General features: G+C 50.3%; 1 protein-coding gene across 6 annotated transcripts; it reads left to right on the top strand.

Moving 5' to 3' along the window:
* Window positions 1-355: 355 nt before the first annotated feature.
* Window positions 356-25,091, top strand: NAXD (NAD(P)HX dehydratase). Of its 6 annotated transcripts, none has more exons than XM_019039592.4 (11): window positions 1,053-1,164; window positions 3,483-3,616; window positions 7,422-7,572; window positions 9,445-9,490; window positions 10,401-10,489; window positions 12,649-12,757; window positions 19,729-19,779; window positions 19,856-19,960; window positions 20,652-20,772; window positions 22,222-22,342; window positions 23,467-25,091. In XM_019039592.4, the coding sequence occupies exons 3-11, from the start codon at window positions 7,469-7,471 to the stop codon at window positions 23,615-23,617; spliced, it is 897 nt and encodes a 298-aa protein (XP_018895137.1). In that variant the 5' UTR covers window positions 1,053-1,164; window positions 3,483-3,616; window positions 7,422-7,468; the 3' UTR covers window positions 23,618-25,091. The 6 variants fall into 6 exon arrangements, with proteins under 6 accessions (XP_004054782.1, XP_004054786.1, XP_004054783.4 ...); XM_019039591.4 differs by having other exon boundaries at window positions 3,483-3,591; XM_004054734.4 differs by lacking the exons at window positions 1,053-1,164; window positions 3,483-3,616 and adding an exon at window positions 356-857.
* The last annotated feature ends 792 nt before the right edge of the window (window positions 25,092-25,883 follow it).

Raw genomic sequence — 25,883 nt, forward strand, 5'->3', positions numbered from 1 at the left:
CCTCTGACATGTTGAGCCATCCTTTCTCAGCCTCTCAAGTAGCTGGACTACAGGTGTGCCACACCATCCCCTGCTAATTTTCCAAAAAAATTTTGGTAGAGAAGGGGGTCTCCTTATGTTGTCCAGGCTGGTCTCAAACTCCTGGGCTCAAATGATCCTTCCATCTTGGCCTCCCAAAGCATTGGGATCACACGCGCGAGCCACCGCACCTGGCCCCACAAGTTTCCTTTAGCACCATGAGGGTGGCTTCAAATAGGGTGGCAGTGGAGGTAAGAGGCCATCAGCCACAGGAGGAGCGTGGGTGGGAGGGCAGGAGAGGTCAGAATGCCTTCCAGGGGTTTGGGCCTCAGCGTTGGAGTGATGGAGCTGCCCTGACCTGAGACGGTGGAAAGCGAAGGGGCCTCGCAGTGAGCTGGTTCGGGGTTCAGGGCAGAGGTTGCGCCTGGAGCAGAAAGGCACCTGACTGCTATACTGGGGGCACATAGTGGGCCTCGGCACTCCACCTGCCAGCAAAATCATTTTCTATAACGCCGCATGCCTAAAAATGGGCCGATAAACACAAACCAGACCCTAAACCAGACCGTTGTTAACTCTTCAACCTGCCTTCCAGCCGAACTCTCTTAGGCCAGAGCTGGGGCCAGGCCGGGTTGGGCGTCGCGCTTGTCAATCATCTAGAACGGGGTGTGATTGAGCGAGTTGGGATCCCACTGCCGACAGCCGCGCCGAGGCGGTCGGGAAACCGGAAAACGCTTCCAATGGCTGTGTTTCCGGCGGCGGCGCGGGGGCAGCTGGGAATCCGGAATGCTGCCCGATGGCCCTGGGTCCTCGCTGTGGGGCAATCCGGGCTTGCAGACGAGGTAAGGTCGATTCCATTTGGCCCGGGGATGGTCACACGCGCGGGGGCCGCAACTGCCGTCGCCGGCGCGGTCGTTGTCGCATTGCTCTCGGCCGCACTCGCGCTGTACGGGCCGCCACTGGACGCAGGTACCCGACCGCTGACCGCCTCTGCTGGCTCGCGAGGGGGAAGCGTCGCCGAGGGGCAGCCCGCGCGCGGGGCCAGGGCGCCGTGTGGCCTGCGGGGCGGCGTAGGGAGAGGACGGAGGCCTCCTGGAACGGCGCGGCGACGGCTGGGCGCGGCTTGGGTGATGGGAGCCTCCGTGCGGGGTGACAGAGGGGCAGAGGGTGGTGCCGGGCCGGAGCCAGTGCGCGTCCCAGGAGCGGCGGAGCCCGCGCGGTGGCCGGGGAACGGGGGGCCGAGGGCCGAGGGCCGGTAGGAGGACCCTGGGGCGCCGTGGTGCGCTGGTCGGATCCGTCTGCTCTGCTCTGTCCCCGCTCCCGGTCTGGGAAAGATGCTCGCCAACTGCGGGCTTGCTGTTTGGTCGGAGCTGGAGACGGGGGCCCTCCTGGGGCCCAGGGACGCGGCGGGCGTGCAGGCGAGCTGGCCGGCTGAGCGGGCTTCGCGCACACCAGGAGCAGGGCCGTGTCTGCATCCCCAACTTGAAGCCCCAGTGCGACTGGGCAAGTACAGACCCTGCACGTCCTTGGACGAGAGGGACTGGATACTGCGACGCCTGGGCCTCAGAAAAGGACTCGACCAGCCAGGCCTCCTTCGCCCGCCCCCGGTTCGGGGTGTGCGTGTGCGTGTAGGAGGTCCCTTGGGGAGGGAGGCTCACCTGAGTCATCCCCAGAACCTGAAGTGCTGGCCAGATGTCCCCGAGGGCCGTGCCCTGGCCTTGGCTGGTCCTTGCACGCTGAGATGCCTTTTCAGATAGAACGGATAAGGTAGAAAGAATTTAAACAGGAGCTGAGCAAGTGCTTGGAGCCCCATCTCTTCATAGGGTTTTTTTGTCTGTTTGCCTTGTTGGTATTGGTGTATCTAACATATTTTATACAGGAAGTAGTTCGTGTATATCTCATTTCTCATAAGGAGAGATTGCTGTTATCCACCTTGGTATAGAAGATAAATAGCTCAGAGAAAGTGACTTAGCCAGGATTCTCCAGCCAGTGAGTGGCCGAAATGGTTAAATGCACCATTTGTTGCTGTAGTCATTAGACAGATTTTACCTTGCGTGTATGTTAGGCATCGTCAGAGAGTTTTGGCTTTTTGTTTTCATCAGCACACACTGAGAATGCACTGGGTGGCGCTGAGAGGGTACTCTACACTCACACCAGCAGGGAGGCTTCTTAACACTTTATTCAGAGATTTATTTGTAGCTCTTTACCTTAAATTCACACACCGTGATTAGTAGCAAGATTTTTCATTGCGCTTGATTGAGGATTTATTATCAGACTGCCTAAACTTTTACGAAAAGCCAGGTAGAGTTGTATATTACTGAGGCTTTAGGAAATATTTCAGTTAACTTAGGGATTGTTGTTAGATGCTCTAAATTAGTTATAACTCACATTAACTTAAAGTATTTTTGTTTTTTTAAGTAGAATTTTCCAGTACTAAAAGCAGTTTTAGCACAAAGCAGCAGTGATAGTCTTCCCCAGACACGCTTCCTTAAAACAAAAGCCAAACAAATTTAACCTGTTCTTCCAGACTCAGAATTGTCCTGAAGAGTTACTGAATGGGATACATCTTAAGTCACCTATTGTCAAGGCCTTTTTATCCTTCAGAACTTTGATGTTTATATGTAAATGTTTCTGTGTTAACATTTGAAATGTTAAGTTCAAATGGTGACGTCAGTAAGCCAGCTGGAACTTGCGTCACTGCCAAGTGCTGGGAAGTTTAGTTGACCTGCTTTGGCCCTTTTGCTAACAGAAGCTGTTTATCTTAGGTGAATGCTAGTGAGCAGCCTGGATTTTACTTTGTGTTAATACAATTCTAGTTAAGGGAAAATGCTATACTTCTTATTTTGCCTTAAAATGGCAGCATTTTACACCTACTGTGTGCCCACAAAAATAAAAACAAAAACATGGCAGCACTTTGGTAAAATAGTGTCTTGTGGCCTGGCTTGTCCATTACTAACCACAGCATCTGCACAGGTTTCTCTCTGGGCCCCAGTTTCCTTATCTGTAAAAGAAAGATAAAGTGTTAGTGAGGAGAGTGAATCACGATGTCTTGACTTCATCGAACATGTATCAAGTGTCTCGTTCTGTGCCAGGCTGTGTTCGAGGTGATTGAGTCCCACAGGGAAGGAGTCAGTGCTGCAGCTTGCGGATGGTGCCACATTCCCTGTGGGCAGGCAGTAGTAGGGTGCTGATTCTCCGCCAGTCCAGACATAAGAACTTCCTTCTTATGTCCAGGTCAACCCCTACCATGTAGGTTGTCTGTGTGCTTGAAAGGTTTCAGAACCCCACATGTAGTAATAGTTACTTTTGGTATCACTTTGAATTTTTAAAATTATGTAGCAAAAAAGTTACTATTAATTATGTTATGAGTTTAAAATAATTTTAAGCTAGCTTCCATTTGAGAGCCATCCTTCTCATGTGTAAATCTTTAAATATTCAGTTTCTGGATGGCGCTTCTTGTTCTCCAGGGTTCTTAGATCCAGCCCTTACAGTAGCATCATGGCCAGGGAACTGGGAATCTGACAAAGTCTTAAGATTTCACAACGGAACAGGAGCAGGAGGAGGCGACTCCCGCTGGTGGGTTGATCAAGTTGCTATGAAGGTGATTTGCACATTTTGGGCTCCAAAACACTACCTTCTGTGTAAGATAAAGGAATAGCTCAGAACAGGATTCCCCCCCCCCCCCACCCCGTGTTTTCTTCCTAGCTAGGATAAAGATTGCCGTGTGAATGCAGTGGGTTTTACACACTCAGAATTGATATTTTTGGCTTGTGGTAAATGGGACTTTAATGCTTAACCTGCTGTAGAAAAATCTGCCTTAGAAAGTGGCCCTTATTCGTATATTGTATTCGATGTTTAAGCCCCCTGATATCTTATCATTTTAACAAAGCTTACCTTGAAGTGCAGGAAAAATTGTATGTGTTCTTGTCATTATTTGAATAACAACAAAAATCAGTATTAGCTTTAAAGCCTGTAGGTTTTAAGCGTAGCCATGCCTGGACTAGCATATCTCCTCTTTCTCAACCAAAAAGATCAGAAAGGTGCTATCCCAGTACCAAAAGTACTGGGAGGACTTTCAGCAGAGTGTGATGCGGAAGGGAAGTTTTTCCGCTCTGAGGAGCAGATGCGGAGAGGACAAGGACTTGGAACAGAGCATCCCTGGGAGCTCTGGTGCTGCAGTTGTGACCCTGAGGCGGCCCTGCCGTGCCCTCCTGGGAGTGCTGGGTGACACTGGTTGCAGAGGGGCATTGGTGCTCCCCTCCACCTGACAGGTGCTCCACCTGGACTCGTGGCTGCAGCTTAATTTTGTGTCAGATCCTTTCCGGTAATGTATAGGTTATTTCAACTATGGGGCAAAGTGCAAATGGGTAGTTCAGTGTGGGTTTATGATATTTGCCCTTTTTGATATAAACATTAAATATTTCATACCTCACCTATAGTACTTTTTTTAAGACTTAAATCTGAAATTTAAGATACAGATGTTTATAAGATATGAATCTTGGATATTGGGAGAAAGAAGCCTCCTGGAAAATGTACAGTATTATCTGGTGGAACCATTTTATTCCTTTTCTTATTGTGAGAAATACAGATTTATCAAGTATTACCATTTAGGAGTTGTTTTCATCAGGCAGGGTACATTGATATAAATGTTAATTTTTAACATCCGTAAGTTGAAGTCTGACTAAATTGTTTTTCTCTGTGATTTCATAAGTCACAATTTATATTTTATATGACCTTAAATATTTAATTTGAAGTACTGGTATATTTAAAGGTGCTAAAACTACACGCATGCATCTCTACTAGTGGTTCTTAACCCAGGCTTATTTTGCCCCGTCCAGAAGACATTTGGGAGTGTTGAGATATTTCTGGTTGTCACCACTGGGTGCGTGTACATGCACTGCTGACTGGGTAGAAGCCAGGGATGCTGCTCAGCATCCTTCAGTGCATAGAACAGCTCCCCACAACAAAGACAGGATGCTGATCAATATCCATAAATGTCTTTTTTTTTTTTTGAGACAAGAGTCTCGCTGTGTCACCCAGGCTGGAGTGCAGTGGCATAATCTTGGCTCACTGCAGCCTCCACCTTCTGGGTTCAAACAGTTCTTCTGCCTCAGCCTCCCGAGTAGCTGGAATTACAGGCATGCACCACCACGCCCAACTAATTTTTGTATTTTTAGTAGAGATGGGGTTTCACTATGTTGGCCAGGCTGGTCTCGAACTCCTGACCTCAGGTGATCCACCCACCTTGGCCTCCCAAAGTGCTGAGATTACAGCGGTGAGCCACCGCGCCTGGCCCCATAAATGTCTCTTCTAGACAAGTGTATTGTTTTAAAACCATAATTTAGCCCGCCTGGAGGGATTTCAAGGATGGGTGCATCGGTCCCCTGCAGGTAGCTCAGCAAGCTTCATTGTGTCTCTCCTTGGCCCACAGTTTATAGTGATTCTGTGCTGGGTCTTGTGTGTTGGTCTGGAAGAAGGTGAAAAGGTTTGGGGTTGGGCTGAGCGCGGTGGCTCACGCCTGTAATCCTAGCACTTTGGGAGGCCGAGGTGGGCAGATCACAAGGTCAGGAGATCGAGACCACCCTGGCCAACATGGTGAAACCCTGTCTCTGCTAAAAATACAAAAATTAGCTGGGCGTGGTGGCATGTGCCTGTAGTCCCAGCTACTCAGGAGGCTGACGCAGGAGAATTGCTTGGACCAGGGAGTTGTAGGTTGCAGTGAGCCGAGATTGTGCCACTGCACTCCAGCCTGGCGACAGAGTGAGACTCTGTCTCAAAAAAAAAAAAAAAAGGATTTGGGTTGATGGGGATTCATGGGATCTTTTTATCTTGGGGAATCCCAGCATCTGCTCTATCAGCTAAGGCAGTTACATCTACTCATAAAGAAAATTCCTTCAAAAGTTTTGTTGAGTAAAAAGTAAAACTGTAAGTTAAAAGACAAAGCTCTTTTGCCTTGAAACGCTCAGTCAGCTTTGGGCTGCAGTCAGTGGAACTTGTGACACTGGTTTTTCTCTGCTGCTGAGATAATTGGAAGGATAAAAATATTGAGTGCCTTGTTTGAAAAAATACTGTTTATATTTGCAAAGATCCTTTCATTCTAGGGAGAATGTATGCTTTATTCATTGAGCTCTATAGAACATACCAGCATTTCTCTCATAGCCGAGCTGTTTTAAATATTAAGGTAAAATATATAACACAGGAAGCTCTTCAAGAAAGGCCAGTTGAAGTGTAGCTGTTTAGAGACAACTCAAGATGATGAAATTACTTTAAATGCCATTTTGAACCCAATTTAAGAGGTGTGCCATATTTAGAATGCCATTTCTAGGTTATTTAATTAATACCGAGTTGAGTGTTGGAATACAGTTGGGAGTAATATGATGAATCTGTCAGACTTCTGAGCACCCCAGTGGATTACGGGTGGGAGCTTGCTTTCCAGTTTGTGAGGAGAGAAAAGACCTAATAATCCTAAAGGGAAATTGAAATGAAGTGATAGTCCGTTAAGTAATAATGCATTTTTTTACTTGATAAAACTTTCTGGAAAATTAAATGGTCTTCCAAAATTTCAGATACATTTCAAAAATAAACCTGATAGAAATAGCATATGTTGTCCTGGTGGGGTGGCTCATGCCTGTAATCCCAGCACTTTGGGAGGCTGAGGCGGGCAGATCACTTGAGGTAAGGAGTTGGAGACCAGCCTGGCCAACATGGTGAAACCCTGTCTCTACTAAGAATACAAAAATTAGCAGGGCAGGGTGGCAGGTGCCTGTAATGCCAGATACTCCGGAGGCTGAGGCAGGAGAATCACTTGAACGCAGGAGGTGGAGGTTGCAGTGAGCAGGATCGTGCCACTGCACTCCAGCTTGGGTGACAGAGCTAGACTCTGTCTCAAATAAATAAATAAATAGCATGTGTTACTATATGTGTTAATTACATGTGTTCAGGCTGGGCATGCTGGTTCACGCCTGTAATCCCAGCACTTTGAGAGGCTGCAGCTGGCAGATCACTTGAGGTCAGGAGTTCTAGACCAGCATGGCCAACATGATGAAACCCTATCTCTACTGAAAATACAAAAATTAGCCAGGTGTGGTAGTAGACGCCTATAATCCCAGCTACTCAGGAGGCTGAGGCAGGAGAATTGCTTGAACCTGGGAGGCAGAGGTTGCAGTGAGCTGAGATCACGCCACTGCACTCCAGCCTGGGTGACAGAGTCAGAGTTCGTCTCAAAAAAGAAAAAAAATTGCATGTGTTAATGTAATTTTGAACATCATATTTGCTTACAGAAATCCATTGGGTAAAAATCTATAGCATTCATAATAACTTTGGAGAGGGTTTTGGCTAATGGGCTGTTATGTGTACTAACAATATCTGTTTACCTTTCTGAATTATTCATTTTTCTTGTCTTTCAGTTTTAGAAAGAGCGTTTTCGCTACGTAAAGCACATTCGATAAAGGATATGGAAAATACTTTGCAGCTGGTGAGAAATATCATACCTCCTCTGTCTTCCACAAAGCACAAAGGGCAAGATGGAAGAATAGGCGTAGTTGGAGGCTGTCAGGAGTAAGTAGCTGATGTGCAGTGTTGGTGTTTAAAAAGTCATTTGCTGGCTGGCTGCTTACCTGACTCATTCACGCTGTCTAGTTTGACCTCAGTAATCATTTCCAAATGCAGCCTGATAGGACACTCAGTATTTTTCAGTGATCCACTTTTTGATTAACTAGGAAATAACTCTGAGGAGCCCTGACTGAATTACTCCCTCGTGTGTGTCAGTGTTAAGTTTTGTTGTAGTGGGGAAATGAGCCTGTTTTTTCCACTTTCTGCTTTTCTGTATTTAACTGGACTTCATACCACAAGCATGTTTTTTGTATTTAGGATAGAAACACTCAGCAACCTCTTGGTTTACTTTGTCAATTTAAAGATGTTACTGAAAGTCATTTATGAAATTTGACAAATCCCTAGCTTGCTCCTGTTCTGTTTTGCTGCTGTGTTTGGTACGTAGCTGTTCGTAAGTTGTCCTTGGGTGTGAAGGATACCTTCTGCCTCTGACGGAAAGCCTGCCATGGCTCCTCTTTCTGTTTCTGCTTGCTTTCTGTTTGCATGGATGTGGTATCTCTCTTTGCCCATCCCTCCATTTGCAGCTGTTGATCGTGCCATAGGGTATGTTAGAGTTGTTACTGGATCAGGTATGTGTGCATTTTACATGCTGGTGACACTGCTGAATTGTCCCCCCATTGCGTTAGTGTGTGTTGCCTCCCAAGAGCACCTGTTCCCTGCAGCCCTTGGAGGACAACCTTTGCTAGTCAAGTTGACAAGCTTTCTTGTTGTTTTAATGCATTTCTCTTATTAGTGAGGCTTGTTTTCAGATGATGGAAGAGTGTGTGCATGTATGTTGCCTGTTCTGTACTGTCTTTTGCATTTACAACGCTATTGACACCGCTTTGCAGGAGAAGGCCATGTAAGGTGATGTGTATCAGCATTTGCCCAGGTCTCTTTTTCTTGGGTTAGCAAAACATTTCACTGCTCGGAATGGACATAAAGGTTGCATTTGCCCATCTGACGGAGGGCAGGGCTCTTCCTTTCTGTGCCTGAAGTGCCCTTAGACCTGGAGAGCCAGGGATTCCAGAACAGCGAGGCGGAAGCAGCTGGGTGGTGGGTGCCGTTTCTTGTTTGTCCCAAGTGGCCCCCATCTGGCCTCTGCTGACTGTGACTCTTGGAGGACGGGGTCTGCCCACTCTGGGACCCTGTCCATGCCCGACTGCTCCGAACATGTGGTTGTCACTTTCTTCTCTCCGGGCAGAAGCCTGCGGTCAGCTCCTTACCTTGAACATTCACATTGCAGGGAGACTGCAGGCATTACTGCCAGAGATTCACTCTCCTGAAATGCATGAAGGTTTTATGTAAAAGATCGACATTTCTGGCTGGGCGCGGTGGCTCATGCCTGTCATCTTAGCATTTTGAGAGGCCGAGGCGGGCGGATCACCTGAGGTTGGGAGTTTGAGACCAGCCTGACCAACATGGAGAAACCCTGTCCCTACTAAAAATACAAAATTAGCCGGGTGTGGTGGCGCATGCCTGTAATCCCAGCTACTCAGGAGGCTGAAGCAGGAGAATCGCTTGAACCCGGGAGGCGGAGGTTGCAATGAGCCAAGATCGCGCCATTGCACTCCAGCCTGGGCAACAAGAGTGAAACTCTGTCTCAAAAAAAAAAAAAAAAAAAAAGACATTTCTAGTCAAACCTGGTTCATGTTCATTGAACATTTGCTGAGCATCTTTTAGGTGTTGGGTTTGTGCTGTGTGCTTCATGTCTCTGTTATTTATTGATAAACCATGTCTATATTATTTATGTCTATTTTTTATTGATAACCTATTTATTGATCAAGGTATGCTTACCTTATTCTCAGAAGTTTTTGACTCTAAATACCTTCTTTTTAGGTACACTGGAGCCCCATATTTTGCAGCAATCTCAGCTCTCAAAGTGGTATGTTTACTTAAAATTTCTTTATTGGGATTTTTCTGGTAGAGAGTTTGATTATTTAAATATGATTAAAGCAAATGTTTTCTCATAGAAATCTAAATAATATCTTAGGGTAATCATAGCTAATAGAAACACCTTTAAGTCTATCATGACATCTGTGCATAAACATGATCACTTCAGTTGAAGCTCATTTTTTTTTGAGACGGAGTTTCGCTCTTGTTGCCCAGGCTGGAGTGCAATGGCGGGATCTCGGCTCACAGCAACCTCCGCCTCCTGGGTTCAAGCGATTCTCCTGCCTCAGCCTCCCGAGTAGCTGGGATTACAGGCACCTGCCACCACGCCAGGCTAATTTTGTTTGTATTTTTAGTAGAGACAGGTTTTCTCTCTGTTGGTCAGGCTGGTCTCGAACTCCTGACCTCACGTGATCCATGCGCCTCGGCCTCCCGAAGTGCTGGGATTACAGGCGTGAGCCACTGCACCTGGCCTCAATTGAAGCCCATTTTTAAAACCTAAAGCGTGATTTGTATTGTACTCCACCAAAGTGCACCTGGGATGCCTTTGTAGGTCCCAGCTGAAGCTGCTGATCCTGCAGTTTCCCATGAGCTGAGCAAGTGCTAACGGCCGGCCTCTTCCTGTGACCCTTCCTCCTGGAGGGTGACCAGACCGAGCTGGGCCGTGCTGGTGTGTGTGGCTCTGACCCTGCCTCTGCAGTGGTGGCAAAAGTCTTTCTTTTTAGGTATTGTGCTCTGCGCCCTGGCCCTTTGCTAAGCCACCTGGCTGCGTGTAATCCGAGCTAGTACGTTTCTCATGCATGTCACCGGGGCTGAGTAATGAGCGCTGGACGCCTGTGTCTGGCGGGTGGGCAGCGATGCCGGAGCGATCCCTGAGTCGGCCTCTTGTGCTCCTTCATCAGGGCGCAGATTTGTCCCACGTGTTCTGTGCCAGTGCGGCCGCACCTGTGATTAAGGCCTACAGCCCGGAGCTGATCGTCCACCCAGTTCTGTGAGTCGCTCTGCGCCGGCTTCTCGTAGGTTCTCTTTCCCTCCTGCATCATTTGGGGTTTTGGCACTGACACCGAAAGCGTCCTGATGGATTTTCCATCCTCAGAGTTTGTCAGCAGGTGCTGTAGAGGAAGTAGGGAAATGAAGGAGCCCATTCATCTGTGGTCAGAATAAGACAGAGACGGAGGGGTGGAGAGGTGGGTTGGGGGAGCTTGGGCCTGTTGGAAATGGCCGGGGCCCAGCTCCAGAGGCAGGGAGGCCCTGTGGGCTGTGTGTGACAGGTTTGCAGAAGGTGGAAACGAAGGGCCCCTGAGCAATAACAAGACCCTTCCTGCACTCGGCACATATGTCTGGTGCCAGGCCCTAGCCTGCGTTCCATGGGTCAGCGTGGAACTGGGCAGGCAAAAACCTGCCCCCGTGGGGCTCCCCCAGACCGCCTATGCTATAGAGCTTGCTGTGTGGAGGTGTTCTCTCTGCCGTCCAGGATTGTGGCCACTGAGGGCTTGAAATGTGGCTGGGGGGTGCGGGAGCAGAGCTTTTGCTCTCGTTTACTTTTCATTGTGTGTGTTTGCACCGACTGGATTGGGCTGTGCTGCTCTGGAGACAAGGGAGAGGAGGATGTCAGGTGGTGAAGGAACCGTAGAGAGCGGCAGCAGGGAGGGGGCTGTGAGAGTGGGCAGAGGGGCGGTTGGGGCGGCAGCACAGTGTGATGACGCCTGGGTCGAGCCCGGCCTCTCCACACCAGAGAGGAGCCAGCGTGGAGCTCCAGGTGGGGTGCTGTGATGTGTCGGGTGACCAAGAGGTGCAGGGCTGGGCTCCACAGGGTGTGGGGCTGCTGTTAGGGCTGTGGCTCTGGCCCTGAGTAAGCAGGGCAGGGCCAGTGTGGGTCATAAAGGCTCCTAGGCGGCTGTGGGGCTGGGCCGGAGGCTGTGGTAAGGACCTGTGGGAGGGAAGGGTGCAGTCAGATGGTGAGAGGGGCCGGGTTCTGGGTATGTTTGGAAAGTTTGGGGGTGGAATTTGCCGACAGATTGGATTGGAAAAGGCAAGTGGCACAGACTCCACCAGGGGTTTTGGTCTGAGCGAGTGGTCACTCCATGTGGTGGAAACGGGCTTGGGTGGGATGAAGATGAGGCGTTGGGTGTGGGGTGCAGTTTGGCTGCCAGTTAGACATCCACGGGACGTGGCTAGAGGGCATTGGACAGTGGGGACACGGACTTGGGAGTCATGCACATGTGGACGGTGCTTAAAGCTGGAAGACGAGGGAGTAAGAGGCGGAGGGGGGCTGGGGTTGGGGGCAGGGGGGACTTGGCACTCAGATGCTGGGAGCACGGGCTGGGGAGGAGGCAGCAGGGGCCTCCAGGAGTCAGTGAAGCCACTGTTTCCAGACCTCTAGAAGGGCTTGTGTGTGCGACTCTGGGTCAGTTGGAGATGAGGCCTGAGAATAGTTGGTGCATCTCACAGTGCGGGGTGACCCTGACAAGGGAGCTTGTCGGGGAGGAAAGGGGACAGAAGCCTTAACAGTGGGCTGTAGGAGAGGTCACACCGAACAGGAAGGAGTTCTGAAAAAGCAAACCCCTGCCTTGTTCTGAATGAGAAACTGCAGCAGGGTCAGTGCGTTGTGTGGGGCCTGGTCTATAAGCACACAAAGTAGGCGTTACAGCCACACATGTATGTGATGGAAACAAACTGGCTAACTTTAGAGGGCAAAGATGATTTTGAAAATAGCTATCGCTCTTTTTCTAACTTGTCGTAACTGTTGAAAGCTAGGCATGTAAATCTGGGCATTAAAAGAGAGATCAGGGAGAGGCAATGGCCACATGCAGTGTGGGGCCTGGTTTGGGTCCTGACATGGGAAGAGGACATCAAGAGGAAATGGGAAATTTGGAAAATGCTGTGGTTTAATGAATAGTATTAACCAATGTGAACTTAGTCATGCTGATCCGGAATGTGGGTGTGTGAGGCGTTAACCTCGGGGAGGCTGGGCGAAGGGTACATGGGAGCCTTCTGTACTGATTAAATAATAAATCTAAATTACAGAAATTATTTAAAAGTCATTACTATTTATAAGTTATTTTTTCAAAATAAAATGTAAACAAATACATGACAGTAAGTAAATGAGGAATTGTGGGTAACCATCCTGGCCTTCCTTTCCTTCTTTAGCGACAGCCCCAATGCTGTTCATGAGGTGGAGAAGTGGCTGCCCCGGCTGCATGCTCTTGTCGTAGGACCTGGCTTGGGTAGAGATGATGCGCTTCTCAGAAATGTCCAGGTAATGTGTATACTCACTCACTTCCCTCATGACAGGCTTAGCCCTTAGGCGTGAAGTTGGAACAGAGGCATTTCTCTTGCATTTTGTGTGGTGTTCCGTGTGCCTCTTCGTGGCATGACTGAGATAAGATTTGAGGGACGGAGGAGAAACTGAGTGCAAAGGTGGGGAGGAACTGTGCTGAGATCTGCTTCCCTTCGGGCCCGACTGTTTTCTCATGGAGCAGCTGCAGGAGGTGTGTGTGTGGAGTTGCTCAGATGTTTTATGTCTGATGTGAGGAGAGGGTGAGCAGGACTGAGGAGGTGACAGAGGTTTGGGGTCAGGCCTGGGTGTACCTCCCAGGCCACCCCCTTCTTGCTGGGGGACCCTGGGGTTCCCTCAGCCTCCTGGGCTGTTGTTCCCACACAGCCCTGGCGCCATGCTCTGCTGACATCAGGCTGTGAGGTGACACGGGCCTGCTTGTCCGTGCCCACATGCATATGTGCATGGACTCTCATTTATGCTGGTATTGCTTTCTTAAAGTTCATCTTATGCCCACCTAAATCCAAAAGATGAAAGTTATTCTGATCACTTTGTGCCTGCTGTAAATAAATACCACCTGGGATCAGGGGCGATAAAAAGATGGGGATGGCTGCCAGCTCTGTGTTCCCTGCGTCCTCTGACGCTCCCTGGGCTGGTGTGTCTCTGCTGGGGGTTGTGCTCCTGTGGGGCTGCCCTCTGAGACCCTTTCTCAAGTTCCGGGGGACCCCTGTTAGAGCTCCTGGGGGAAGACACAGTGTGCCAGATGGCCTGGTGCCACAGGGTGCTCACATGTGCAAGGCGTGGTGACTGCATGGGGATCAGAGGCCGGGCATTAGTGAGGGACTACGCTTGAAGCCCTTAGAAGGTGCCTGGCCATTTTGTGTTCCCCAGATCAGCAGTCACCCTGAAAATGCCAGCCATCTGCATGGCACTCTGTTGGGTGCTTAGTTAATGGAGGGGTCTCTGAGGCTGCGGGGCTTGAAGGCGGCGAGTGACGGAGCCAGCAGTGCAGGATGAGTCATCTGAGGGGCAGGCAGACGCAGGCTGACACTGCACAGACCAGGAAAAGCGGCGTGGAGTCAGCACGGGAGCCCGTCTTTGAGCTTTAAGGTCTTACCTGCTCACCGGGAAGGAGGAGGTGGCCATGTTTAGGAGCAGTAGAACCCTCTGTCATCCCTGGGGAGAGGCTCTCAGTGGGGAGTCCCATCTGCAGGCTGCGGGTCTGCGGTGCACGGCTGCTGCTTCCTGTCCAGCTCTGCATCCTGGGGGTACGGATGAATTAAAGGTGAACAAGCCAGAGTGCTCTGCTTCAGGTTATTTTCTTTGTGAATTTAAGTTCATAATTTAAAAACTGGTATCTTAAAAAACCACTGTACTGCATGGAAGTGTGAAAGGTGGGAAGTGAGGGTGTGCGTCACTGCCCCTGCAGCCCAGACTCCGGACCTCGCATTCTGGTTCCTGTACACTGTTGCCATGGTCTGGAGAGCCCTCAGGTCATCTAGCGTGGGCTGCCGCCGCCTCGTCAGCTTCCAGCTCGTGTCTGGCGCGGAGCAGAGGCTTCCTACTTCGTCGACATTCCTGAATGAGGTCATCATCTGGTGTAGGCCTGAAAGCAACCCGATTAGGTAGATTTCTGTTCATAGCCCCATTCTTCTGATGACAGATTGAGTCCTGGCAAGGATTCAAGACGCCCGTGGGATCTTGTAGCAAAGAAACTGCAGAGAAGGTTTTTTAAAAACGACTTTATTTAGATGATTTACCTACCATACCCTTCACCCATTTAAAGTGAACTATGCGGTGGCTTCAAGTATATTCATAGTTGTGCAACCATCACCATGATCAACCTTAGAATATGTTTATTGCCTGCAGAAGCAGCCCATCCCCGTTAGCATCTGCTCCCTGTTCCCCAGTCTCCCCAGTTCCTGGCAGCCACTCAGCTAGTATGCTTTCTGTCTCTCTGGATTCGCCTGTTCAGGACATTTCATATGAATGGAATTATGCAACGTGTGCTATTTAGTGACTAGTTATGTCACTCTGCATAATTTTATATTTAGAGTTAACCTGTGTTGTAGCACGTATCAGTATTCCATTCCTTTTTATATCTAATATTTCACTGTATGCATACACCACCTTTGGTTTATCCGTTGATTAATTTATGGAAAATTGGTTTCCACTTTTTGTGTGGATGTGTTTTCACTCTCCTGGGTGTTAAGTGTTTCACATTTTGAGGCCCTGCCACTGTTTCCCATAGCGGCTGCACTATTTTCCATTCCCTCCAGCAGTGTGCCAGGGCTCTGATTCTCCACGTCGTCCCCAGCACTTGTTACTGTTGTTGTCTACTTAGCAGCCACTCTAGTGGGCGTGGAGCGACCTCATTGTGGTTTGGTTTGCGTTTTCCTGGCAGCTGATGCTGTTGAGCATCTTTGCATGTGCTCATTGGCTGTTTGGGTATCTTTTTTTGTTTTTGTTTTTGTTTTGTTTTGTTTTTGAGACATATTCTCACTCTGTCACCCAGGCTGGAGTATAATGGCGTGATCTTGGCTCACTGCAATCTCCGCCTCCTGGGTTTAAGTGATTCCTTTGCCTTGGCCTCCAAGTAGCTTGGACTACAGGCGCCCACCATCACACCCAGCTAATTTTTGTATTTTTAGTAGAGATGGGGTTTCACCATGTTGGCCAGGCTGGTCTCGAACTCCTGACCTCAGGTGTCCGCCCGCCTCAGCCTCCCAAAGTGCTGGGGTTACAGGCGTGAGCTACCACGCCTGGCCTGTTTGGGTATCTTCTTTGGAGAAGTGTCTATTCATACCCTTTCCCCACTTTGAAAACTGTTTTTTGCCTTTTTATTATTGACTTTTAGGAGTTCTTCATATACGTTCTAGACACAGGTTCCTTATCAGAGAGACGATTTGCCGATATCCTCTCATTCTGTAGGTTGTCTTTTCACTTCTTTGATGGTTTTGTTTACAGCACAGGTTTTTAATTTTGAAGTCCAATTTAGCTGTTTTTTCTTTTGTCCCTTGTGCTGTTGGTGTCTTATCTCAGAAGCTTCTGCCTAACCCAAGGTTTACTCCTACGTGTTAAGAGCCTTATTGTTTTGGTTGTTCCTTTAGCTCTGCGATGCATGTCGAGCTGATGCTGGTGTGGTAGGAGGAGGCTCCAGCGTCAGTCTTTTGCTTGTGGGTGTCCAGCTGTTGCAGCACCATGTGCTGGAGAGACTCCTCTTTCCTCCCAACTTGTTGTCCTCCCTCACAATCCGTTGACCCTAAATGTGAAGGCTTATTTCTGGACTCTTGTTTCTGTTTTGTTGATCTGTACAGCTGTCCTGCAACTGCCCGGTCTTGACTGCTGTGGCTGTGTAGGAAGCCTTGACGTCGGAAAGCCGGAGTCCTCCAAATTCGCTCTTTTTAAGGTTGTTTTGGCTCTCCTGGGTCCCACGCATTCCAGTTTTGGATCAGCTTGCTGATTTGTGGAACAGGCAGCTGCAACTTTGGTAGGGATGATGTTGAAACTGAAGATCAGTTGGGGGAATGTCTAACAACATTAAGTCTTCTGGTTCCTGGGCTGGCTTTGAACGCATGTTGTCTGAATCTGGAGCGCAGGCTCTTGACCAATGCACCTGTCCTCACACTGTGCTCTTTGCACACTCATTAACAGTGTGTCCTGGGGACTTTTTCATGGAAGGATATGTGGATACTCATTATTTTTAACAGCCACATCAGAATTTATGGATCTACTACAGAATTTATGGATCTACTACAGTGTATTTAGTTCATTTACACTGTTTTCAGCTTTTTCTTCATGTTAACATCAGTGGTGTCCTGAATCTATGTGTTTTGTGCACTCTTTTGGGTGAAGTTCCATTGCTGAATCAGGGTAAGGACGTTTAAATTTTTGAGAGATGCCCCCAGATTTCTCCCTAGTGTACCACGGTTTGCTTTCGCATGGGTGGGGACACCCTTCTGCGCTGGGTGCTCTGATGCTGCAAACCTTTCTAGGAGACCCATGTAACATTGCATTTTCCAGGGTTTGAATATTCACTTTTGAGTACTATTTGCAAATACATTAAAAGAAAACACAGAAACAGATGAAAATGTCAGATTGTTGCCAAATACTGCAACATGAAATCAGAAACTGATCTAAAATCTGAATTAGCAAAAGCCTGCCAGTTTTAACAGTAAAGCCAAACTCAGGGCAAGCAGACAAAGAATTTTTATTGTTAATAAAGGGAATAAACTTCCATGAAGTCTCAGGTACCTGCCTCCCTGGAAGGGGCTTCAGGACACACTGCTAATGCTCGGACCAGTGTCAGAGCCGTATACACACTTTCCTACGGCTGGAATGTGCGTCATAAACAGGCTGAAACGAGCACTTTGTTAGGCGAGCAGCTAATGCTTTGTCAGCTTTCAAATTTCATTTAATATACACGGCTTTAGTTTTCAATACTTTAAATTATTCTTAGCATGTATTTTTGTGTCCGGAATTGGTGGGTTCTTGGTCTCACTGACTTCAAGAATGAAGCTGCGGACCCTCGCGGTGAGTGTTACAGCTCTTAAGGTGGCGCATCTGGAGTTTGTTCCTTCTGATGTTCAGATGTGGTCGGAGTTTCTTCCTCCTGGTGGGTTCGTGGTCTCTCTGGCTCAGGAGTGAAGCTGCAGACCTTCGCGGTGAGTGTTACAGCTCTTAAGGCAGCGCGTCTGGAGTTGTTCGTTCCTCCCTGTGGGCTCGTGGTCTCGCTGGCTTCAGGAGTGAAGCTGCAGATCTTCGCGGTGAGTGTTACAGCTCATAAAAGCAGTGTGGACCCAAAGAGTGAGCAGTAGCAAGATTTATTGCAAAGAGCGAAAGAACAAAGCTTCCACAGCGTGGAAGGGGACCCGAGCGGGTTGCCAATGCTGGCTCGGGCAGCCTGCTTTTATTCTCTTATCTGGCCCCACCCACATCCTGCTGATTGGTAGAGCCCAGTGGCCTGTTTTGTCAGGGCACTGATTGGTGTGTTTACAATCCCTGAGCTAGACACAAAGGTTCTCTAGTTAGATACAGAGTTTCCACACACAGGTTCTCCAAGGCCCCACCAGAGCAGCTAGATACAGAGTGTCGATAGGTGCACTCACAAACCCTGAGCTAGACACAGGGTGCTGATTGGTGTATTTACAAACCTTGAACTAGATACAGAGTGCCGATTGGTGTATTTACAATCCCTGAGCTAGACATAAAGGTTCTCCAAGGCCCCACCAGAGCAGCTAGATACAGAGTGTCGATTGGTGCACTCACAAACCCTGAGCTAGACACAGGGTGCTGATTGGTGTGTTTACAATCCCTGAGCTAGATATAAAGACTCCACGTCCCCACCAGACTCAGGAGCCCAGCTGGCTTCACCTAGTGGATCCCGCACCGGGGCTGCAGGTGGAGCTGCCTGCCAGTCCTGTGCCATGCGCTCGCATTCCTCAGCCCTTGGGTGGTCGATGGGACTGGGTGCCATGGAGCAGGGGGTGGTGCTCGTCGGGGAGGCTCGGGCCGCACAGGAGCCCATGGAGGGGGTGGGAGGCTCAGGCATGGCGGGCTGCAGGTCCCGAGCCCTGCCCCGCAGGAAGGCAGCTAAGGCCCAGTGAGAAATCGAGCGCAGCGCCAGTGGGCTGGCACTGCTTGGGGGACCCAGTACACCCTCCGCAGCCGCTGGCCTGGGTGCTAAGTCCCTCATTGCCCCGGGCCAGCAGGGCTGGCCGGCTGCTCCGAGTGCGGGGCCCGCCAAGCCCACGCCCACCCGGAACTCCAGCTGGCCCGCAAGCGCTGCAGGCAGCCCCAGTTCCCAGTCTCGCCTCTCCCTCCACACCTCCCTGCAAGCTGAGGGAGTGGGCTCTGGCCTTGGCCAGCCCAGAAAGGGGCTCCCACAGTGCAGTGGTGGGCTGAAGGGCTCCTCAAGTGCTGCCAAAGTGGGAGCCCAGCCAGAGGAGGTGCTGAGAGCAAGCGAGGGCTCTGAGGACTGCCAGCATGCTGTCACCTCTCATTTTGTTTAATGTTTTCTATTTTAATGTTTTGTATTATCAGGTGTCTATCAAGTCAAGATCACTTTACATGCTACTGCAGTGTATAATCTTGTCACAATGTATTGGTTCATAATAATAAAAACCACCAAATATTACATATATGTGTGTGTATCTATACATGTAGTTTTTTTTTTTTTAAATAGAAAACCTTTGAAACCTTCACTGTAATCCTATCAGGGAAAAATGATTCCCTGTTTATTATTATTGTTATTTTAAAACATGTAAGTAAAGTGATATGAAAAATACGTAATGACTAATGATTTGGGGAATTCTCAGGAATTCAGATTTCTTGCCTCCGAATGCTGCGTGTTAATATCTGTTGGAGAACTGGAAGCCCTCGCTCGGGCGGGGGCTGTCTTCATGGGTTAGCCTAGGAGCCCAGCTGTTGTTCATAGCGTTTCCAGTGGGCTTCGCCTTTCAGAGTTCCCAGTGTCCTGCCTTGTTTAGGGGCTCTGCGAGTTCATTGGGTCTTTCTGCTTCTCTCTTTTATTCATTTACTTAATTATTTTCCATTTATTGTTTGATGGCCTGATGTTGCATTTTATTAAGAGTCTGCTCAATTTTCTTTCACTCTTGGGAAAAGTGTCTTAGTTGGTTTTGCGCTGCTGTAGCGGTACCACAGACTGGGTAATTGATAATGAACAGGCGTTTACTGGCTCACAGTTCTGAAGGTGGATGTCCAACATCAAGGTGCCGGCATCTGGCGAGGGCAGAAGGGCAGGAGAGAGACCCTTATGCCCATTTTAAAGGTCATTAAACCCACCCATGAGGACACTGCCACATCACCTTTTAAAGACCCCACCTCCCAGGACCCTTCCCTTGGCAATTAAGTTTCACCATGAGTTTTGAGAAGACACATACCCACACCATAGCAGCAGGCATGGTGCTCAGTCTGGTTTTCTCTTCTGGCAGGGCATTTTGGAAGTGTCAAAGGCCAGGGACATCCCTGTTGTCATCGACGCGGTGAGTTGACCTCTCTCCTCCTGGCTCGGACTCCCGGAAGGCCTGTGCAGTGAGCACGGCTCCTTGTTCTGTGCAGGATGGCCTGTGGCTGGTCGCTCAGCAGCCGGCCCTCATCCATGGCTACCGGAAGGCTGTGCTCACTCCCAACCACATGGAGTTCAGCAGACTGTATGACGCTGTGGTGAGTGAGTGGACCCCCTGGAGGGTAGATGCAAGCCCTGTTCGTCCTGAAGAGGGTGAAGGACGAGCTCCATGCTTCTGCCCAGCCTGTCCCTGTGGATACACCTGCAAGTAATCGCTGTGCCTCTCCCAGCAGATGGCGCGTCTTCCCATTAATGCGCTTGGATTGGATGAACGATGGTGTAGTGGGCTTGGGACAGGCAGGGACTCGGGTCAGCCAGCCCCTCCTGCAGTGCACTCTGGACAGGTCACTTTGTCTGTGTCCTGAGTGCCTCATCTGTAGTGTGATGATGGCATCTGCTTCACGGGGTTGTGAGGATGAGATGAGGAAACCTATGTAAAGCCGTGAGTCCCGACATGGTGAGTGTCCCATCAGTGTTAGTGCCCAGTACGACTGGAATTTGTATTACTCCTGCAAAGCTCTCAGAACCCACTCTTGGGTGGTCCTCCTTCAGCCTGCTCTGATGAGGTAGAGGATGGGCACTGGAGCAGGCACCGTGTCAGCACCTGCTCGGAGGACTCACTGCAGGTGATATCCTGGGCATCCTCCCACCTACATGGCCTTTAACAGGTGCCTGGGTGATCCCTTTAGACACGAGAGCATGAGTCTCATGGCGGATGGGACAGGGCTATCTGTCGTCGTGTGTCTGAGGAAGACTTTGCTTTTTCTGTGTCTTCCTGTGTTGTCATAGCTCAGAGGCCCTATGGACAGCGATGACAGCCATGGATCTGTGCTAAGACTCAGCCAAGCCCTGGGCAACGTGACGGTGGTCCAGAAAGGAGAGCGCGACATCCTCTCCAATGGCCAGCAGGGTGAGTGGCGGCTGCCCTCTGTGCATGGGCCGGTGCCAGGTCAGTCAGCATGGCCACACCGAGCATGAGCCCTGGAAGACCTCTCCCGTGCACACCCGTGTTCACACACATTCACACAGGGATTCCTGATGAGCTCGTCAACCACACTTTCTTCAGAGTCCATGTTTTGACTTTTCACTGTTTTGCCAGGGGAGGTGACAGTGGTGAGGGCAGGCTTTCGAGCCATGGGCCTTACCCGTTGGTTGAATTCCCTTGCCTCAGTTATGAGAAGCAGTCTGGCGGGAGGGTGCCTGCAACAGCAGGGCACAGTGCAGGGTCCCGCGTCTCCAGCTGCCACCTTCATCTCACCTGTGGCATCCACCATCCATGCAGTTATTTGGGTATTTTATTGCATTTCATTCTCTTTTATCAAAATGACTGGGAAGTGCAGAAAGCCCTGAAGCTGATGCTGGTAGTGGAATCTCAGGCACTGAGTGTGGCGAGTCTCAGCTGGCCACTCCCACGGAGCCTGGGGAGGCTTCAGCAAGAGCCAAATGAGAGCAGGGCAGAGGCCGGGCCCAGCGCCAGCGAGGCATCTGGGGAGCCGTGCCCTTGTTAGCGCTGAAAATGGAAGCCCCTCCATTCAGGCCTGAACAGATGATGGGCAGCGAATGTACTCACCTGCTGAGCTGCGGGGCTGGACTAGGTACCAAAATCAGGGTGGAACACCGAGGCGTCTGTGGGCGGGTGTGTGCACATCCACACTTGTACACTCACGTTCACATGCACAGTTGTGCTCACAGCCTCGCACACGCCCTCGCACACTCATCCACACACAGCTGTGCACAAGGAACACAGCAGATGTTCTCAGAGGGACTCTGACACCTTTGAGATGAGGGTTTTTTAATCACTGGAAGGCTCTCTTGGGTCTAACAGGTTCAGAGAATGTAACACCTGGTTTTCAAAACATTTTTCAAAGAAATAGAGAATTCCCATACACAGGCATACGTGACGTTATGAGGCCGGTGGAAGCCTCGCTCGGTGTTGCCCTGTATGGTTGAGCTGTGGTTTAAGGTGAACCCTGGAGTGTGGGCTGCAGGTGAGGGCTCCTTCCCCGGGAGCTGGTGGGAGGAGCTGGAGGCTGGCACCGCCCTGCTCAGAGCTGCCTGCTTGGGCTCGTCTGAGGTGGTTCCAAGCTGCAGGTGTCTCCACCAACCTGCTGTGCTACACAGCGGGGTCTGGGGCAGCCTCACCACTGCGTGTCTTGGTTTCCTCTTCTGTAAAACAGAGGCTGCCTCCAACCCTTGGAACAAACAGGGAAGAGCCGTAGCGGGCAGGATGTGAGTGGAGCCTCAGGCTGCTCCTGGAAGGTGTGGCTCTGCCTGCCGTGCGGCCTTCCACACCCGTGGCTACTGTCACATTCACACACATGGCCATGCTGACACCTGCTCTCACTTCTGCCCTGTGCAGTGCTTGTGTGCAGCCAGGAAGGCAGCAGCCGCAGGTGTGGAGGGCAAGGGGACCTCCTGTCGGGCTCCCTGGGCATCCTGGTACACTGGGCGCTGCTTGCTGGACCAGAGAAAACAAATGGGTAAGGCCACGTCTTCATTTATTCTACTTTGAAACCGTCTGATTTTTCTAAGCTGTTTCAGTAGCTCATGTGTTGAATAAGTAGCCCCGGAAACACTGACAGCGAACTCTAGGCTTCACTGGAGAGATCTCGGCACAGGCGAACCCTCTTGGCAGAAGCTTCCACCCCACACTTGGGCCTGGGCCTGTCCGTCATTCACTGTGGATGGGGCCTGGGGCAGGGGTGGTCTTCAGAGCTCTCCAGAGAGTTCCGAGGTGCAACCAAGGCCCAGCAGCACGCTGTTCTGGGAAGTTGAGTGGTTTGTTCTGTGTAACACAGAATACTAAGAGAAAACAGACAGGGTCAAGGCTTACTTAGACACTTGTTTTCAAGATGTGAATTTTCTTTAAGAGACAGCAGAATTCTAGGACCAGGGCCCTTGGCCCAGTCCTGTAGTCAGAGAACTTTGTGAATGCCAGCAGTTCCCATACCTCTAAGCATCTCCATTTCTCTTCTGTGAGCCCATCAAGGTGGTGGCTGCAGGTGCTAGGTGTGGCAGACCCGGGCTTCTGGAGGGTGGGCAGGGCTGTCATCCAGTGGCCTCATCTGTCCTCATTGCCGGGATGGCAGAGTCTGGGACCATCCCCCAAACTAGGTGTGTCCACATGAATTTGAGAGCCGAGGAGGTAGGGGTGTGGGCAGGAGTCTTACTGTTCATTCTGCTGGGTTCACTCTAGTTCCCTCCACCCCTCCCCCAGGAGATGGAGCCCTGGTAGCAGGAATCCACATTCTCAGACCTCAGATGCCCTCCGCACCCGGGCACTGAGAGCACAGTCAAACAGGGCTAAGCAGCTTGTGCCGCCTGGCTTTCCCTGGGAACACCTGGCCCACGTGTGCCCTGGCCCTGGACCTGTCTCCGAGTACATAGACGTTTCCTGTGTGCCTCCTGCCAGGGAGTAGTGGAGGGTTAATGGTGGTTTTCGCTGTGATAAACCTGCTTTCTCCTCAGAGGCATATCAGACTTGAAATTGACAATTTGGGGTCCCGAGATTGAAACAGGAGTCAAAACCAGAGCCCAGGGTAGCTGCGGCCCCCGGACCACGACGCCCACTTCCCCACACCTCCTGCTGTCCCCCTCTCCGCAGGTCCAGCCCTCTCCTGGTGGCCGCGTTTGGCGCCTGCTCTCTCACCAGGCAGTGCAACCACCAAGCCTTCCAGAAGCACGGTCGCTCCACCACCACCTCCGACATGATCGCCGAGGTGGGGGCCGCCTTCAGCAAGCTCTTCGAAACCTGAGCCCACGCAGACCAGAAGTAAACAGGCACCTTGGACGGGGGAGAGCGTGTGTGTGATGGGAAAATCCGGACCCACGCGTGTGCTGAAGGCGCACGGTGCTTGCCAGATTTTCAACTTGAGCATAAATTGGTTGCCATTGAGAATTTAAGAATCTGGAATATTGCAACTTTTGGTTAAACTTAATGCATGGTTGGAGATGTTATGGCGACACTAAACAAAGTATTCCTGAACTTTCCTTAGCTCCTTGGTAGTAACTGGGAAGACAGAAATGAAGAAAATCACATGAGAATGAAGAATTCTTTAGCAGCTCAACAGAATTTCTTTCTCGGCCTGCTCCCAAATCGGCGAAGTTTCTACTTGTTACTCTCTCTGCCGACGCCCTTCATTTCTCCCCCGCTTCCCTTCCCTAGTCTTTCCTCCGGCAGGGAGCTGGGCAGGGGTCCCCGGGTGTCTCCCTGAGTCCCGACTGCACTGACTGGGTCCATCAGAGGGCTGCTTCGTTCTCCAGCTCATCTTCTTTTAAAGTGGTGACTAGCTTGGTGGTATCTGGCTGCTGGTATTTGGCTTATTGACATACTCCAGGGTAATCAATGATGACTTTGTTTGGCAACCCTTTTGGAGGCACCATGGGAACAGAAGGAAACATGCGTGACGCTGACCCTTGAGTGTGTGGGTGGGGAGCTCTGAGACGCCTCCTGTCCCACGCTCTCCGGTGTCTGTGTCTACACAGGGGTCCCCATGATACCCACCAGCCCCAGCAGGGCAGACCGGACCGGGGACGGGCACGGGCACGGTGAAGGGCTGCAGCCTGGGGTCTGACGTGGCCCCTAGTGCTGTCTCAGGAGAAGGCTCTGGAGGACTTGGGGCATGCTGGGCCTGGTGCAGTGATGGCGCTAAGGAGACCCGGGGAAAGACAGTATCGTGGTCACATATGCTTAGGAAGCAGCACAGCCGTGTCCTCAGGGATGTTCGCGTCCAGTAAAGACACTGGTAACTGCAGTTTCAGCAAACATGCTTCATGGCAGTGTCGACCTCGGGTTAGCTTCTGTTTTTGTGGATGGTTTTCCTGGAGCGGCCTGACATTGACGTGTTCTCTGGTCCCATGTCTTAGCGGGGCGTGGTACGGTTTCGTGCCTGACGCGTGCATTAGGGTGTTCTCTTATACTTTCAGTAGCGTCTTTCCACAGCAAGGGCAAACCCTCCTGGTTCCCTTCAGAGTCTTTTTGGCCTGATGATGACTCTTGAGTGATACCCTGTGATGCAGACATGCCCCAGATGGATTCTACTTTCTTTAAAACTAGGAACTTTCAAGATTAAAAAAAAGATTGTCACTACTAATTTGACACCTAACTTCAGAAGCTTCACTGTCTACATGTGAACTTTTCCAGAAAAAGTGTGCCATGGACATTTTTCCTCTGGGGAATTAACATCTAAATTCTGGTAACTATTAAAAGACAGATCTGGTTAATTTAAATTGAGTGTTGTATTTTTTTTCCTTAAACAGCTAAAGCTCACCTTTCAACTTTCTTAGGTGAGGACATTGTGAGATGCCAGGGAGATAAGAATATCTAAGCCTGTCTGTGTGAGATTGGCCTCCTCGCCAGCGCCTCTCCCGTGGTGGCTGCAATAAAGCACCTTGAAGGATAAGCCCGAGGCAGCCCCTTCTTTCCTTAGGAAATACAATTCAGCAGTCACAGGAACTATTCGTCTGGTTTTTGTTCTAAGGAAAACATCCCTTTGCTTAAAGGAGAGAATGGGTTTTTTTACAAGCAGCTCAGTGCTTCCATGTTCTTTCTCAAACCCACGTATTTCACGCACTCGCTCCAGCCGGACACGCTCCCAGGAGCTTCCCTGGACCAGGAGAGCAACGGGAAAGTGTGGGTGGGTGGGCGGCCCGTGAGGCAGTGGCCTGGCTGTGGGGGACAGAATGCCCCAGTACTTAGCAGCCCTGTCGAGATGCCTCATTGTAAGGAGCCCTCTGGGGACTTTTTCTATGTGGGTAGCTTTACTAGGGTGATTTTCTAGGTGAGTGACTTCTGAACTGTAGACAGGAGACCTGTACCTCAGGGTCACGGTTAAATGATGAGCAAGCCCGTATCCCCAGTCACGGGTCCCGCTGCTGCCTGTGCCCTTGGGATTCAGAGATGCCAGTGTGACAGGGAGAGGCCTGGCCCAGGGTCTGCGAGCAGGAAGAGTGGAGAGGGGTCACCCTGCTGAGTCACTGACAACTGTGGCGCTGGGCTTACTACAGAAAGGTGAGATCAGG

Source organism: Gorilla gorilla, chromosome 14 (assembly GCF_029281585.2).
Source record: "Gorilla gorilla gorilla isolate KB3781 chromosome 14, NHGRI_mGorGor1-v2.1_pri, whole genome shotgun sequence".
Classification (NCBI taxonomy): Eukaryota; Metazoa; Chordata; class Mammalia; order Primates; family Hominidae; genus Gorilla; species Gorilla gorilla.